This window comes from Bos taurus, chromosome 25 (genome assembly GCF_002263795.3).
Source record: "Bos taurus isolate L1 Dominette 01449 registration number 42190680 breed Hereford chromosome 25, ARS-UCD2.0, whole genome shotgun sequence".
Classification (NCBI taxonomy): Eukaryota; Metazoa; Chordata; class Mammalia; order Artiodactyla; family Bovidae; genus Bos; species Bos taurus.
The window spans coordinates 27,829,142-27,846,234 of record NC_037352.1 but is presented as its reverse complement, the minus strand read 5'-3'; the positions used below and the strand labels follow the sequence as shown (position 1 = coordinate 27,846,234).

At 46.4% G+C, this 17,093-nt stretch overlaps 1 protein-coding gene across 2 annotated transcripts in view; it reads right to left on the bottom strand.

Moving 5' to 3' along the window:
* Nucleotides 1-1,050, bottom strand: part of VKORC1L1 (vitamin K epoxide reductase complex subunit 1 like 1) — a 59,544-nt gene extending 58,494 nt beyond the window's left edge. For both annotated transcript variants that reach the window (XM_024985284.2, XM_059881692.1), the window contains exon 1: nt 761-1,050. In XM_024985284.2, coding sequence (XP_024841052.1) covers nt 761-954 — 194 coding nt within the window. In that variant the 5' untranslated portion in view covers nt 955-1,050. The remainder of the gene's footprint in view (nt 1-760) is intronic.
* Between the last annotated feature and the right edge of the window lie 16,043 nt (nt 1,051-17,093).

The window sequence follows — 17,093 nt, the reverse complement described above, 5'->3', positions numbered from 1 at the left end:
GACATATTTTACTGAAATTAAGCTGAGACTAGACCCAAACTCAGGCTACCGGGCACCCTGAAATATACGAGGGGGAATCCAAGAAATCAGATATGTTGAGTGCCGGTATCTTCTTCCAGAGTAGGGTCAAATTCGTGTTTGCCCGCAAATGTCACTGTCTCAAGAAGTCTGCAAAATTCCCATCAGCGCTCCAGAGTACAAAGAGGCCTGACCACGGAAACACCTGTCCTAGCACCGGGAAGACATTGGGAAATGCAACCTCCGAGCCCACGCCGGCCGCACAGCCTAGGGCAGCAGCGGCGACCCCGGACGAGGGGTGGACACTGACCCCACGGCTACTTCGAGCAGGGTCCCGCACCCCCGACCCGCCTCCGGGGGCGAGAACCAAGAAATCTGTCAAGCCAGCCGGGACCCACCCTCCGTGAGCCCCACTCGCTCCTTCCCAGCCTCCCCAACTGCTCTCGGTCCGCTCTGGCCTCCCCGGCTGCACTCTGCCACCTCATCCCTCCCTCCTCGTCGCTCTCGCGGCCCCGCCACCTCAGCCCTGGAGGCCTGCACTCTGGCCGCCCCCCACCTCGGGCCGCCGCTCTCCCCTGGCCCCGGCCGCGGCCCCCTGCCCGGCTCGCGGCGCCGTCGGTCCCTTCGCGGCCCGGTCCCCGCCACCCCCCCAGGCCCGAGCTCCCGCCGCGCGCTCCCCACCCCCAGCCTCCGCCCTCGCCCCGCTCGGCCGCTCCCGGCCCGCTCCCCCCAGCCGGGCTACCTGGAGGCAAGGGCGGCGGAGCACTTCACCCAGGGCCCCAGGTCGCAGAGGGCCCGGTGCTCGGGGTCCCGCTCCTTCTCCCGCTCCACGTGGTAGGCGTAGATGGAGAGCAGGATCCCGGCGGCGCACACTGCATACCGGGCCACCCGCTCCCAACGCGGCACCGACACTCTCAGCAGGACGGGCGCCGCCATCTTCCCCCCTCCGCCGCCGCCGCCGCCTCCTTCACCGCCGCCGCCGCCGCCGCCTCCCTCCGCCTCCACCTCAGCCGCCGCCGCCCGTCGGGGCCCGACCCAGCCGCTGCCGCTACCGCCACCGCCGCCGCCGCCGCCGCCACCGCCGCCGCCGCCGCCTCGCCCCATTGGCTCGACCGCCTCCTCCGGGCCCCGCCCCCACAGGCGCGCGGCCCAACGGCCCCGAAAGGAGAGAGCCCTGCCGGGCTGTGAAGGCGCGCGCGGGCGCGGAGGGAGGGGGCGGAGCGCGCAACCGCCCGAGAGGCCGGCCGACGGGCGGAGCCAGAGGCGGCGCTGCGCGCGCAGTGGGCGGGGCCAAAGAATGGGCGTGGCCATAGAGTGAAGGGCGGGGCTTTGGGGCGGGAGGGGAGGGGCAAGCAGGGGTGGGGTGGGGCGAGCAGGGGTCGGGTGGGGCCAGTAGGGGTGGGGTGGCGCGGGCGGGTCCTATAGGACTGGGTGCGAGGAATAAATTTCAAAGATATCAACGTGTGTGACTGGATAAGCCCTTGGCCCCACCTCCTGGGGGGGCTAATCAATGGCCATACTTTCCGCTATTTTTTATCATCACTTGATATTTCCTCACCCAATCCAAATTAACCTTGGCCATTGGCCAGAATTCCAGAGCCAAGCTCTAGGGCCACGCTTACGTTCCCTGATGTTCTCCATCACCACCTCCACGCACTTCGTATTCAACAAGTGCAAGCTGAACTATTTTTAAAAATTATTTCTGAATGCCTTGCTTCCCTGTGAGCTGAATTTGAGATGGCTTAACTAAAGAAGTCTGAGAGCCAAGGAATTGATGCTTTTGAACTGTGGTGTTGGAGAAGACTTTTGAGGGTCCCTCAGACAGCAAAGAGATCAAACCAGTCAATCCTAAAGAAAATCAACCCTGAATATTCATTGGAAGGACTGATACTGAAGCTGAAGCTCCAATATTTGGCCTCCTGATTTGAAGAACTGACTCATTGGAAAAGACCCTGATGCTGGGAAAGACTGAAGGCAGGAGAAGAAGGGGATGACAGAGGATGAGATGGTTGGATTGCATCACTGACTCGATGGACACGATTTTGAGAAAGCTCTGGGAGTTTCTGATGGGAAGGGAAGCCTGTGTGCTGCAATCCATGGGGTCCCAGGGAGTCAGACAGGACTGAGCAACTGAACTGAACTGAAAACATAGGAAACAATAGTTCCTACATCAAATGTTGTTGTCAGAATTACATACAAGTTAAGAATTTGAGAACAAGATGGCAGGGGTGGGGGAAGTCGCCAGCATTCATGAGCCACTGAACAACAACAACATACTTCATGTAATACAGTAAAATATAAAAATGAACTAAAAAATTGGGATGACGAAAAAAGCCTATTCAAAACATAAGGAAAGACCAGGAGTAAGAACATAGACAAGTAGGCCATAGAGTATCATATAATAATTAAAACTGAGCCACAAATTTGGCTCTGAGCTTCCTGGTGGCCAAAACTAAAAGAAAAACACATGTATGTTATTCTCACTGTCTCTAAGAAACATATTGTTCTTAGATATTGCTAGCTTTTTCCTGGTTGTAACTGCAAGGAGATCCAACCAGTTTATCCTAAAGGAAATCAGTTCTGAATATTCATTGGGAGGACTGATGTTGAAGCTGAAGCTTCAATACTTTGGCCACCTGATGCAAAGAGCTGACTCATTTGAAAAGACCCTGATGCTGGGAGAGATTGAAGGTGGGAGTAGAAGGCTATGACAGAAGATGAGATGGTTGGATGGCATCACCGACTCAATGGACATGAGTTTGAGTGAACTCCGGGAGTTGGTGATAGACTGGGAGGCCTGGCATGCTGCAGTCCATGGGATCACAAAGAGTTGGACACGACTGAGTGACTGAACTGAATCGAACTGTCCAAGAGATTTGTTTCATGTAGTGATTTTGAGTAACTGATGTCCTTGTATTATGTATTGATCTGTAACAAACTTCGCCAAACTTAGTAACTTAAAGAAAGTGAAGTGAAAGTCACTCAGTCATGTCCTACTCTTTGCAACCCCATGGACTGTAGCCTGCCAGAGTCCTCTGTCCATGAAATTCTCCAGGCAAGAATACTGGAGTGGGTAGCCTTTCCCTTCTCCAGGGGTTTTTCCTGACCCAGGGATTGAACTCAGATCTCCTGCATTGCAGGCAGATTCTTTACCAGCTGAGCGACCAGGGAAGTCCAAAATAAAGGAAAATACATATTTCCTCATAGTTTCTGTGGGTCAGGAACTTTTTAGCTGGATTCCCTGGCTCAAGGTCTCTCACAAGGATGTCATCAGGATGTTCACTGGGGCTGCAGGCATCTCAAGGCAGGAGAATCTTCTTTCAAGCTCACTCACATGGCTGTAGACTGGATTCATGAGTTTCTGGCCACTTGCATTTCTCCATAAGAAGCTGCTAACTTCCCTGAGAGCAAGGGATAAGACAGAGAGAGAAATGGAAGTCACAGTCTTTTTTGTAACCTACTCTCAGAAGAGACAGCCCACCACTTTTACATATTCTATTACTTATATTGAACATCAGGAAGTTCACGGTTCACATATTGCTGAACCCTGGCTTGGAGAATTTTGAGCATTATTTTACTAGTGTGTGAGATGAGTGCAATTGTGCAGTAGTTTGAGCATTCTTTGGCATTGCCTTTCTTTGGGATTGGAATGAAAACTGACCTTTTCCAGTCCTGTGGCCACTGCTGAGTTTTCCAAATTTGCTGGCATATTGAGTGCAGCACTTTCACAGCATCATCTTTCAGGATTTGGAATAGCTCAACTGGAATTCCATCACCTCCACTAGCTTTGTTCGTAATGATGCTTTCTAAGGCCCACTTGACTTCACATTCCAGGATGTCTGGCTCTAGGTCAGTGATCACACCATCGTGATTATCCGGGTCATGAAGATCTTTTTTGTACAGTTCTTCTGTGTATTCTTGCCATCTCTTCTTAATATCTTCTGTTTCTGTTAGGTTCATACCACTTCTGTCCTTTATCGAGCCCATCTTTGCATGAAATGTTCCTTTGGTACCTCTGATTTTCTTGAAGAGATCTCTAGTCTTTCCCATTCTGTTGTTTTCCTCTATGTCTTTGCATTGATGGCTGAAGAAGGCTTTCTTATCTCTTCTTGCTATTCTTTGGAACTCTGCATTCAGATGTTTATATCTTTCCTTTTCTCCTTTGCTTTTCACTTCTCTTCTTTTCACAGCTATTTGTAAGGCCTCCCCAGACAGCCATTTTGTTTTTTGCTCAAAATTCTCCAAACCAGGCTTCAGAAATATGTGAACCGTGAACTTCCTGATGTTCAAGCTGGTTTTCAAAAAGGCAGAGGAACCAGAGATCAGATTGCCAACATCCGCTGGATCATGGAAAAAGCAAGAGAGTTCCAGAAAAACATCTATTTCTGCTTTATTGACTATGCCAAAGCCTTTGACTGTGTGGATTGCAATAAACTGTGGAAAATTCTTCAAGAGATGGGAATACCAGACCACCTGATCTGCCTCTTGAGAAATTTGTATGCGGGTCAGGAAGCAACAGTTAGAACTGGACATGGAACAACAGACTGGTTTCAAATAGGAAAAGGAGTACGTCAAAGCTGTATATTGTCACCCTGCTTATTTAACTTATATGCAGAGTACATCATGAGAAATGCTGGACTGGAAGAAACACAAGCTGGAATCAAGATTGCCGGGAGAAATATCAATAACCTCAGATATGCAGATGACACCACCATTATGGCAGAAAGTGAAGAGGAACTAAAAAGCCTCTTGATGAAAGTGAAAGTGGAGAGTGAAAAAGTTGGCTTAAAGCTCAACATTCAGAAAACGAAGATCATGTCAGCCGGTCCCATCACTTCATGGGAAATAGATGGGGAAACAGTGGAAACAGTGGCAGACTTTATTTTGGGGGGCTCCAAAATCACTGCAGATGGTGACTGCAGCCATGAAATTAAAAGATGCTTACTCCTTGGAAGGAAAGTTATGACCAACCTAGATAGCATATTGAAAAGCAGAGACATTACTTTGCCAACAAAGGTTCATCCAGTCAAGGCTATGGTTTTTCCTGTGGTCATGTATGGATGTGAGAGTTGGACTGTGAAGAAGGCTGAGCGCTGAAGAATTGATGCTTTTGAACTGTGGTGTTGGAGAAGACTCTTGAGAGTCCCTTGGACTGCAAGGAGATCCAACCAGTCCATTCTGAAGGAGATCAGCCCTGGGATTTCTTTGGAGGGAATGATGCTAAAGCTGAAACTCCAGTACTTTGGCCACGTCATGCGAAGAGTTGACTCATTGGAAAAGACTCTGATGCTGGGAGGGATTGAGGGCAGGAGGAGAAGGGGACGACAGAGGATGAGATGGCTGGATGGCATCACTGACTCGAGGGATGTGAGTCTGAGTGAACTCCGGGAGTTGGTGAAGGACAGGGAGGCCTGGTGTGCTGCGATTCATGGGGTTGCAAAGAGTTGGACATGACTGAGTCACTGATCTGATCTGATCTGATTACTTATATAACTTAAGTGTCCATGGATGAATGAATGGATAAAGGAAATGTGGTATGTATCCACAATGGAAAATTATTCAGCCACAAAAAAGGAAAGAAATCCTCCCATTTGAGACAACATGGAAAAACCTTGAGGGCATTATGCTAAGTGAAATAAATCAGAGAAAGTCAACTACAGTTGACCCTTGAACAAGGCAGGGTTTAGGGGCACTGACCTCACTGCGAAGTCAAAAATCCACATAACTTTACAGTTAGCCCTCCATATCTGAGGTTTCACTGCCACAGATGCAACCAACTGAGGATTGTGTAGTACTGTATATGTGTGTATTGAAAAAAATCCACGTACAAATGGACCTGTGTTGTTCAAACCTGTGTTGTTCAAGGGTCAACTGTACTATATAATCTCACACGTGGAAAATAAAAAAGCTGAAATCATAGAAACATTTATTGATGGTTGGCATGGGCTTGCAGGTAGAGAAAATGGGGAGATGTTGGTCAAAGGGCATAAACTTCCAATTATAAGATGAATTAGTTCTGGAGCTCTAATGTACCAAATGGAATCTGTAGTTAATAATATGTATTGTGTATGTGAAAGTTGCTTAGAGAGTTGCTAAATCTTAAATGTTCTCATTTCCTCTCTCCAGGCAAAGGTAATTAGATACGGTGATGGATGCATTAACTAATCTTATTGTGGTAATCATTTCACAATGTATCAGTTCAGTTCAGTTCAGTAGCTCAGTCATGTCCGACTCTTTGCGACCCCATGAATCACAGCACGCCAGGCCTCCCTGTCCATCACCAACTCCCGGAGTCCACTCAGACTCACATCCATCGAGTCAGTGATGCCATCCAGCCATCTCATCCTCTGGCGTCCCCTTCTCCTCCTGCCCCCAATCCCTCCCAGCATCAGAGTCTTTTCCAATGAGTCAACTCTTCGCATGAGGTGGCCAAAGTACTGGAGTTTCAGCTTTAGCATCATTCCCTCCAAAGAAATCCCAGGGCTGATCTCCTTCAGAATGGACTGGTTGGATCTCCTTGCAGTCCAAGGGACTCTCAAGAGTCTTCTCCAACACCACAGTTCAAAAGCATCAATTCTTCGGCGCTCAGCCTTCTTCACAGTCCAACTCTCACATCCATACATGGCCACAGGAAAAACCATAGCCTTGACTGGATGAACCTTTGTTGGCAAAGTAATGTCTCTGCTTTTGAATATGCTATCTAGGTTGGTCATAACTTTCCTTCCAAGGAGTAAGCATCTTTTAATTTCATGGCTGCAGTCACCATCTGCAGTGATTTTGGAGCCCCCCAAAATAAAGTCTGCCACTGTTTCCACTGTTTCCCCATCTATTTCCCATGAAGTGATGGGACCGGATGCCATGATCTTCGTTTTCTGAATGTTGAGCTTTAAGCCAACTTTTTCACTCTCCACTTTCACTTTCATCAAGAGGCTTTTTAGTTCCTCTTCACTTTCTGCCATAATGGTGGTGTCATCTGCATATCTGAGGTTATTGATATTTCTCCCGGCAATCTTGATTCCAGCTTGTGTTTCTTCCAGTCCAGCCTTTCTCATGATGTACTCTGCATATAAGTTAAATAAGCAGGGTGACAATATACAGCTTTGACGTACTCCTTTTCCTATTTGAAACCAGTCTGTTGTTCCATGTCCAGTTCTAACTGTTGCTTCCTGACCCGCATACAAATTTCTCAAGAGGCAGATCAGGTGGTCTGGTATTCCCATCTCTTGAAGAATTTTCCACAGTTTATTGCGATCCACATAGTCAAAGGCTTTGGCATAGTCAATAAAGCAGAAATAGATGTTTTTCTGGAACTCTCTTGCTTTTTCCATGATCCAGCGGATGTTGGCAATCTGATCTCTGGTTCCTCTGCCTTTTTGAAAACCAGCTTGAACATCAGGAAGTTCACAGTTCACATATTGCTGAAGCCTGGCTTGGAGAATTTTGAGCATTACTTTACTAGCGTGTGAGATGAGTGCAATTGTGCGGTAGTTTTAACATTTTTTGGCATTGCCTTTCTTTGGGATTGGAATGAAAACTGACCTTTTCCAGTCCTGTGGCCACTGCTGAGTTTTCCAAATTTGCTGGCATATTGAGTGCAGCACTTTCACAGCATGTATCAAATCATGTTGTATATCTTAAACTTAGCACAATGTTACATGTCAATTATATCTCAATAAAACTGGGGGAAAAAAGAAGTCCCTAGGTCCAGTCTATGCTGAATGGGAGGGCATTAGACAAAGGCATGAATACCGGCAGACAGATCACTGGGATCATCTTAAAGTCTGCCTACCGCAGTCCTCAAAAAGATCACCGCTCTAACTGTCTGGCGGTTTTCATATAACTGAATGCACTCATTCTCCTGGTAGCCCTCCTCCTTCAGGATTCCTCTACTCACTTAATGAGATCTATTGACTATCTGGCTTCTTTGACTCATCATTATGTCTGAGAGGTTTATTCATGTTATTGTACACAGCTGTGTAGTAGTCTATTATACGATTAACCACAATTTTATTTATCCAGTCTGTCCACTGTTGGTGGACATTTGGCCAGTTTTTAGCTATAATAAGTGAAGCTGCTACAAACATTTTGTAAATGTCTTTTGGTGGCTGTATGGTGTCTTGTCTATTGAGAATACATCCATGAGTGGAATTAGAGTCAGACAGTATTAGTAAATATTGCCTAGGTTAATTCATGTCCTCCAAAGAAGTGATGCCAAGATGAAATCAGATGTCTAAGAGATATTTACAGGAGGTGATGTCTCTGAAGAATAAAAGGGACAGGGAAGAAGAGCAGGTATGGAGAGCCTCCAGATCACAGGGCAGGTCTGACCACTGTGAAAGTTCTGCAGTCTTAGCCAGGCTGACAGGGACCAAGGCAGGAGTGACCCAGTTCTAGTGGTCCTGCCAGGCACTGGGAGCAGCCTGAGGAGAGCACGGGCTCACCATGAATGCTGTGATGGATCCAAAGGTGTGGAGCAAGGGAACCTGTTGCTTGTTCTCACTCCCCACTGCTGTAGCAAGGGCCCCAGTAAAGCATTGCTTGAGGACTTCCCTGATGCTACAGTGGATAAGAATCTGTGTGCCAATGCAGGGGACACAGGTTTAATCCCTCGTCGGGGAAGATTCCACAGGCCACAGAGCAACAAAGCCCCATGTGCCACAACCCCTGAGCCTGTGCTCTAGAACCTGAAAGCCGCCACTACTGAGCCCCTGTGCTGACACTACTGAAGCCCATGCACCAAGAGCCCATGCTCCACAACAAAAGAAGCCACCACCGTGAGAAACCTGTGCTCGAAAGCGAAGAAGAGCCCTCACTCTCCAAAACTAGAGAAAGCCCACGTGCAGCAACAAAGACCCAGCGCAACCAAAATAATAATAATAATTTTTTAAGACTTAAAAAAAAAAGCAAAACAAAAACCAAAGGGGTGTCAGCTGGAGGCTACTGGCCATCTAGCCTCTTTGCAGCAGATTCTCTTGAAGGGAGACTGACTGAATTGACCTAGGCAGTATTTACTAATACTGTATGACTCTAATTCCATTCCTGGATATATTCTCCATAGACATGAGTCCATATAGCCACCAAAAAACATTTACAGAATGTTCATAACAGCTTTACCAGGGCCACCACACTGTTAGGCAGTTTTCCAAAGTGGTTGTACCAATTTAAACTATTAGCAAAGAATGAGAGTTCTGGGTACTCCACATCCTCAGCAACCCTCAGCAAGTTCCGTGCTTTAAGTTTTAGAAAATGTGGTTCTCTAGAGGGATCGTGGTGGTTTTTAAATTGCCTGTCCCTGAAGAGCAATGAATCTGAGCACCTTTCATATGCTTATTGATTACCTAGATTTTTCTCTTTTTTGAAGTGCTTATTTAAGCCTTGTTCACTCTTTAAAAAACAAGTTGTCTTTTTCTTACTGGTTTATAGAAGGTCTTTATACTTTTTGGATACAAATCTTTGTCAATATGTGTATTGAAGATATTGTTTCCAATACTTTGGCTTGCCCCTTTTCCCTGTTAATGGTGGTTTTTTGCCAAACAATTGAAGAAACTTCTTTGAATTTCTCATACACATTCTACTACCTTCACCTTGGAGCTTTCATACTCTTAACTGAGGCACTACTTAGATTTTTATTTTCTCCTGGAAGACTTTCCCACTTCTATTGTCTTAACTGGGACTCTGGTGACACAAACCCAGCTCATCAGGCTGGGGATTCAAACCCCATCAAGACTCTCTCTGTCCACTTTCATCTCTATGTGTCAATTTTGTTTTCTCAAGCCAGTTTTCTGCCTGTAGAAGAAAAAATGGTCCCATTATTTCTCCATTTGCACCCTTTTTTTTCCCTCTACCAGGAAAGGACTGCCTTTCCTCCCTTAAATTCAACTTTGAAAATTCTGATGAGGGACTTCTCTGGTTAAGAATTAATCTTCCAATGCAGGGGACACAGGTTCGATCCCTGGTTAAGGAACTAAAATATCCCACATGTGGCAGGGCAACTAAGCCTGCTCGGTGCAAATGGAGAAGCCCACACACTGCAACGAAGACTCAGTGCAGACTAAATAAATACATAAAGTAAGATAAAATCCTGATGAAGAATTCAGACAGCTCGACCAGACTCAGATCACTCACGAGCCCTGTAGCTAGAAAGAGTGCTGGAGACCTTAGCCCCCAGTAGCCCTACAAGAGAGTGTATGAAAACCAGTTCTCCCAAAAACACAAGAAAGCACTGTTCCCAGAAGCAGAAAGGGGTGGCTGGGCAGACAGGAAGCTACTGTGGGAAGAAGTTGGATGAGGCTGTCACTGTTGGAGGCTCACCAGGAAGAGCCCTTGTCTCTGTTCGGAAGAAGCTCCTCTGTCTTGTAAGTGGTTCATCAACCTTTCTATAGTGCCGAGTGGTAACTGACCTTCTGTGCTTGATGGGCACAACTCCAGGAGGTCACTTTGCGCCAGTCCAAACATGTAAGCTTTAAAACTTGTATTCAGGGAATTCCATGGCAGTCCAGTGCTTAGGACTCTGTGCTTCCACTGCCAGTGCCCAGGTTCGATTCTTGGTTGAGGAACTAAGATCCTGCAAGCCACATAATGCAGCCAAAAAAAAAAAAAACCCACACTATACACAGATGGAAACCACATCAATACATTGCTGGGTGTAGACTCTCAGAAAACAGTTTGGCAATTTCTCAAAATGTTAAACATAGTTACTAGTTACTATATGACCCCAGAACTCCACTCCTGAGTATATTCCCAAGAGAACTGAAAACAAGTCCACACAAAAGCTTGTCCATGAGTGTTCATAGCAGCATTATTCATAATAGCCAAAAAAGCCCATCAACTGATAAATGAATAAACAAAATGTAGCATATGCATACAATAGTGTATTGGTATTCAATCATAAAAAGGAATGAAACACTGCTATATGCTACAATATGGATGAACTTTGAAAACATTATGCAAAGTGAAAGACCCAGACATAACAGCCTAGTATTGTATCACTCCTTTTATTTATTTTAAATTATAGTTGCTAATGGGCTTCCCAGGTGGCACAGTGGTAAAGAATCTGCCTGCAACGCAGGAGACACAGGAGATGCAGATTCAATCTCTGGGTCAGGAAGATCCCCTGGAGGAGGAAATGGCAATCCACTCCAGGATTCTTGCTTGGAAAATCCCATGGACAGAGGAGCCTGGCAGGCTACAGTCTCTGGGGTCACAGAGTCAGACACGGCTTAGCGACTGAGCATGAACGTACACATAGTTGCTAATACAGTATTATATGTTACAGGTGTGCAATATAGTGAGTGATCCACTTAAAATTATTATTAAATATTGGCTATAGTCCCTGTGTTGTGCAATATATTCTTGAAGCTTATTTTTGTATCATTCCTTTTATGTATTTTTAACATTTTAATTATGCATTTATTCATTGGCTTCACTGGGTCTTTGTTGTGGCACACACGATTAGTTGCCCTGTGGCACGTGGAACCTTCCTGGGTCAGGGACTGAAACTATGTCCCTTGCATTGGCAGGCAGATTTTTAACCACTGGACCACTAGAAAAGTCCTGTATCATTCCTTTTAAATGAAATGTCTAGAACAGGCAAATCCCTAGAGAGAGAAAATAGATTACTTGTGGCCAAGAGCTGGGGTGATGGAAAATGTGACGTGATTGCTAATGGGTACAGGTTTCTTTTGGGGGTAATCTAACATTCTGGAACTAGAATGGTGGAAGCACAACGCTATGAATAAAACCACTCTGAAAGGGTAAACTTTATGATATGTAAATTATATCTCAGTAAAACTTGTTTTTAAAAGGTGTACACAGAGCTTCTGTGTTATAATTGCTGACTTAATGTCTGCCTCTGCTGCTGCTACTGCTAAGTCACTTCAGTCGTGTTCGACTCTGTGCGACCCCGTAGATGGCAGCCCACCAGGCTCCCCCGTCCCTGGGATTCTCCAGGCAAGAACACTGGAGTGGGTTGCCATTTCCTTCTCCAGTGCATGAAAATGAAAAGTGAAAGGGAAGTCGCTCAGTCATGTCCGACTCTTAGCGACCCCATGGACTGCAGCCTACCAGGCTCCTCCGTCCATGGGATTTTCCAGGCAAGAGTACTGGAGTGGGGTGCCATTGCCTCCTCCAATGTCTGCCTGTACCAACTGTAAATTCTGTGGGAGGGTGCCTGGATCGTCTGTATTCCCAGCAGTAGGAGGTAGTACCTAGAACAACAATGGGCTTCCCAGGTGTCACCAGTGGTAAAGAATCCACATGTCAACGGAGGAGACGATGGAGACTTGAGTTCCATCCCGGGGTCAGAAAGATCCCCTGGAGAAGGAAACGGCAACCCACTCCAGTATTCTTGCCTGGAAAATCCCATGGACAAGAGGATCCTGGCGGGCTACAATCCATGGTATCGCAGAGAGTCAGACACAACTGACCACTCACGTGTTGTGTTGTGTTCTGGCACAATTGGCTCACAGGGTAAAGCATCTGCCTGCAAAGCAGGAAACCCGGGTTCAATTCCTGGGTTGGTAAGATCCCCTGGAGAAGGAAATAGCAACCCACTCCAGTACCCTTGCCTGGAAAATCCCATGGACCGAGAAGCCTGGTAAACCTACAGTCCATGGGGTCGCAAGGAGTCGAACACGACTGAGCGACTTGACTTTCACTTTCAAGAATTATTTGATGAATGGGTTACTGAATGAATGGGGCCAGCTTAAATACCACCTCATTTTGGAAACTTCTCCCCATCTGTGCTCCCAAAGAGCCACCTCCAATTCTTTTTCATGAAAGGACAGACTCAGGTTGGAAAGAGTCTCTAGTTTACCATCACAATTTCTGGAGCCAGCATCCCATGCCATATGCCCTTCGGCCACTGCAGCTACAGCCCTTCATTCTTAGGGCTGGTTTTAAGGTCTCTTTCATCCACACCTGGAAATCTGTCTTCCTACTGAGCTCGGCTATGTATTTAAGCTTTCTTTCTTTTTTTTTCTCCTAAGCTCTCCTATTTATTTTTTTGTTTTTGGCTTATGAGATTTTAGCTCCCCAACCAGGGATCAAACCCAGCCCCTGGGCAGAGTCCTAACCACTGGACCATCAGGGAATGCCCTCAGCTTTTTTTTCTTAGAAGGTTTTATCTTGTGTTTCTGTATTTTCTATGTTGGCTCAATCCATCATACCAGAACCAGAAATCCCAAAAGATTTCTACAAGCTTGTTCATGACCCCAAACTTGCTCTGCTGGGTTACAACACTGTATATTTTCTGTCCAAGTTTTGAGAAAGGTCACAGCAAGAATACCTGTCTATGTTGTTGTTTGTTTGTTTGTTTGTTAATTATTTTTAAAACAATTTTATTTATTTTTGGCTGCACGGGATCTTCATTTCTACACATGGGCTCTCTCTTAGTTGCAGCAGGCGGGGACCACTCTCTAGTTGCTGTGCATGGGCTTCTAAGTGCAGTGGCCTCTCCCACTGCAGAGTATGGGCTCCAGGCTCACAGGCTTCCGCAGCTGTGACACGTGGGCTCAGTAGCTGTGGTTCCTGGGCTCTAGAGCACAGGTTCAACAGTTGTGGTGCACGGGCTTAGCTGCTCCAGGGCATGTGGGATCATCCTGGATCAGGGATCAAACCCGTCTCTTTCACTACAGGTAGATCTTTCACCACTGAGCCACCAGGGAAGCCCTGGGACAGTTCTTAAACTGAAGACTCTCTCGGGAGGCAGGATCATCTCACAGGGTGCTGGCGCTGTGCTGAGACCCTTGTTAGGGCAGCCTGTCCAAGTTTTGAGAAAGGTCACAGCAAGGATACCGAGGGACCCTTTAGGTGTGGCAGTAGCTGGCTAGAAATCTTTTTTTTGGTTGTGCCCCACAGCTTCTGGGTCTTAGCTCCCTGACCAAAGATCCAGCCTGTGCCTTCATCAGTGAAAGCACAGAGTCCTAGCCACTGGACCACCACGGGATTCCCTAGGAATCTTTTTATAGCAGGGTCTGTGAAATCCCAGGCTTCCCAGTGTCCTTTGAGAAAATCCCACTCACAGCGAATATCCTACTGAGATCGGATGGATGTGCCATTTTTCTTTCAAGGGATAATGAATTCTGATATCATTTCATTATGGCTGGTACAGAGGAAATGCTTTCTTACACACTGGATAAAGGACTTCCCTGGTGGTCCAGTGGTTAAGACTTCATCTTCCAATGTAGGGGGCAGGATTCAAACCCTGGCTGGGAGCTAAAATACCGCATGCCTCATGGCCGAAAAACCAGAACACAAACAACAGAAACTATATTGTAATAAATTCAATAGAGACTTTAAAAATCACCCACATCAAAAAGTATATTAAAGAAAATAAATACTAGATGAGGAGTGGACTAGATATCATGCTATGTGCACAGATGACCTGCCGACCCACCAAAGATGCTGTCCACTAAGCACACATCTACACGCCCAGCACTGTGTTGGCTTCTTGATATGTTATATATTTTCATAAGCTCGATGCAAGGTAGGTATCATTAGCCGCAATTTCCATGAGAAAGAAGTAAGTCTCAGAGGGCTAAGTACCTGACCCAATAACTGTACGAGGTAAACCTTCAATTAGTACCTACGCCCATCTGGTTTACGCATTCCCACCTTTCCACCAGGCGATGTGGCTTCCTTCTGAGAAAACATCTCTCAATTTGACATGGAAGCTCTGTTTTTCCCCCCAGAATGGATGGATTATTCACCAACCCTCCTCTTCCATCTACCCTCTGCATGTAACCAAGTTTCAGGGTCCTTTCCTGCTCCCGCTTCACTGTAAAAAACAATATAGCCCTGTGATATGAGGCAGGCTGGAGTGCTGTGCTAAATTGCCTCAGTCGTGTCCGACTCTTTGCGACACTATGGACTGTAGCCCACCAGACTCCTCTGTCCATGGGATTCTCCAGGCAAGAATACTGAAATGGGTTGCCATGCTCTCCTCCAGGGGATCTTCCAACCCAGGATTGAACCCATGTCTCCTGTGTCTCCTGCATTGCAAGCTAATTCTTTACTGCTGAGCTACAGGGGTAACTGCTGAGCTACTGGGGAAGCCCTGTGGTAGGCAGGACCCAGGATTAAATGCTGAACTCTGATGAAATTCCATCTGCTCACTGCCATCCCAGACACCGCCCTACGGCACCCTGAGGCGCCCCTGATGAGATCCTTGCTTCCAAGATCCATGAACCCAGCATGGCCACCCTGACCACCCAGTCTAAGCATGGCCCCAGAGCTCCAGTAGGAACCCTGATGTTGGCAACTTGCTCCTCCCCTGCCATCTTCTTCTCAAGTTCTTAACCTGTATGTAATTCTGACGGCAACATTTGATGTAGGAACTATTGTTATCTATGTTTTACAGATAAGGAAACTGAGGCTCAGAGAGGCTAAATAAACTGCCAAAAATCACATAGCTAGTAAGTTGCCAAACTGGGATTCAAGCTCTAGCAGGCTAGCTCCCTGATCCATGCTCCTAGCTCCTGTGCTATGAGCTAATACACATACATAGAATTGAGACTTCTCTTTCCTTAGCATTTACCACTATATGACATAATATGTGGGCTTCCCAGGTGGCGCTAGTGGTAAAGAATCTGCCTGCCTGTGCAGGAGACCTAAAAGACTTGGGTTTGATCCCTGGGTCGGGAAAATCCCTCGGAGGAGGGCATGGCTACTCACTCCAATATTCTCACTTGGAGAATCCCATGGACAGAGAAGCATGGCAGGTTATAGCCCATAGGTTCACACAGAGTCAGACACGACTGAAGAGATTTAACATGCACACACACATGACATAATATGTATTATTTTTAAAAAATCTTTTTTTATGTCTATCTCTCCCACTAGAATATAAGGCCCCCAAAGGCAGATATCTTCTGCTTTGTTAGCTACTGCATCAGAATCTCAAACAGGACCTGACCACAGAGCAGGTATGCAGTAAGAATACATTTGGAATGAACAAATGAATGTATGAGCATGAAAAAATGTTGGCTATATTTGCACAAGCTACCAGCCTACAGCAAATATCTTTTTTCAAATAAAAGAGAAGTTCTCCCCACCAGAGATTACTTTTTTTCACCACCTGGGAACAAAAGGCAAAAACTCAAGAAAGCCTTTACCATAGCATCTGACCTTTCTGCCTTTGGCACACCTCTCTCAAGTCCCCTGTTTTCCCAAGGATGTCAGTGTCCTTTTAGACGGCCACGAAACTCCCCTGACTAGTTGTCCCATATCTTCCTCAACTGTGATGACCTTTGCTGCCATTCTACCTCAACAGCCGACAGGAGTGGTCCTTGTGGTCCTTTTGAATGCCCAGGTTTCTAACATCTTAAACACCTATATTCTGCCCTTTGTTCTTCCCTGTCACGTCAGATTGCATTTTCCAAGATGGCGGCAAACAGATCTCCCGAAATGCTCTTTTGCAACGTGATATTGGCCCTGCTCCCATCCAGAGTTTGGGGTGATGTTCCTTCCCCTTAAATCTGAGAGAGTCTAACTGTGGCAGAAATGATACTCTGTATCTTTTGAGACCAGACCATAAACAACTTCTCCGTGGTCTTCTTGAGGTGCTTGCTGGTTGAAGCCAGTCACCATGCTGTGAGGAAGCCCAGGCCACACAGAGATGCCAACAGCCTCAGGTCTCAACTGACCGCCAACATCAGTCACCAGACATGGGACTGAAGAAGCCTTTATGATAACTCCAGCCCCAGCCATAGCAACAGCATCAGAGACCCACATACGAACCACCTAACAGAATCCAGTTGTAAAAAAAAAAAAAAGAGAGATTATTGTGTTAAGCCTCTAAAGTTTTCAAGTGATATATTATGAAGTAAGAATAATTGAAACACCCTTCTCTCCTTCTAGCTCTTCGATTCTCTCACCCACCAAACCTAGTCTCTCCATAGAGACCTGCTGTGTCTTAATCAATGTTTTCCCCATAGTCCCAGCACGAGAAAGGTTGGGACATCTCCCTGATGTCCAACCAATGTTCATGCCAATTTCAAGATCACTTTTTCATCCTGCTGGGTTAACCTGTGTATCTGTGTGTTCTCCTACATTCTATCACCTTGAATACTCAATCT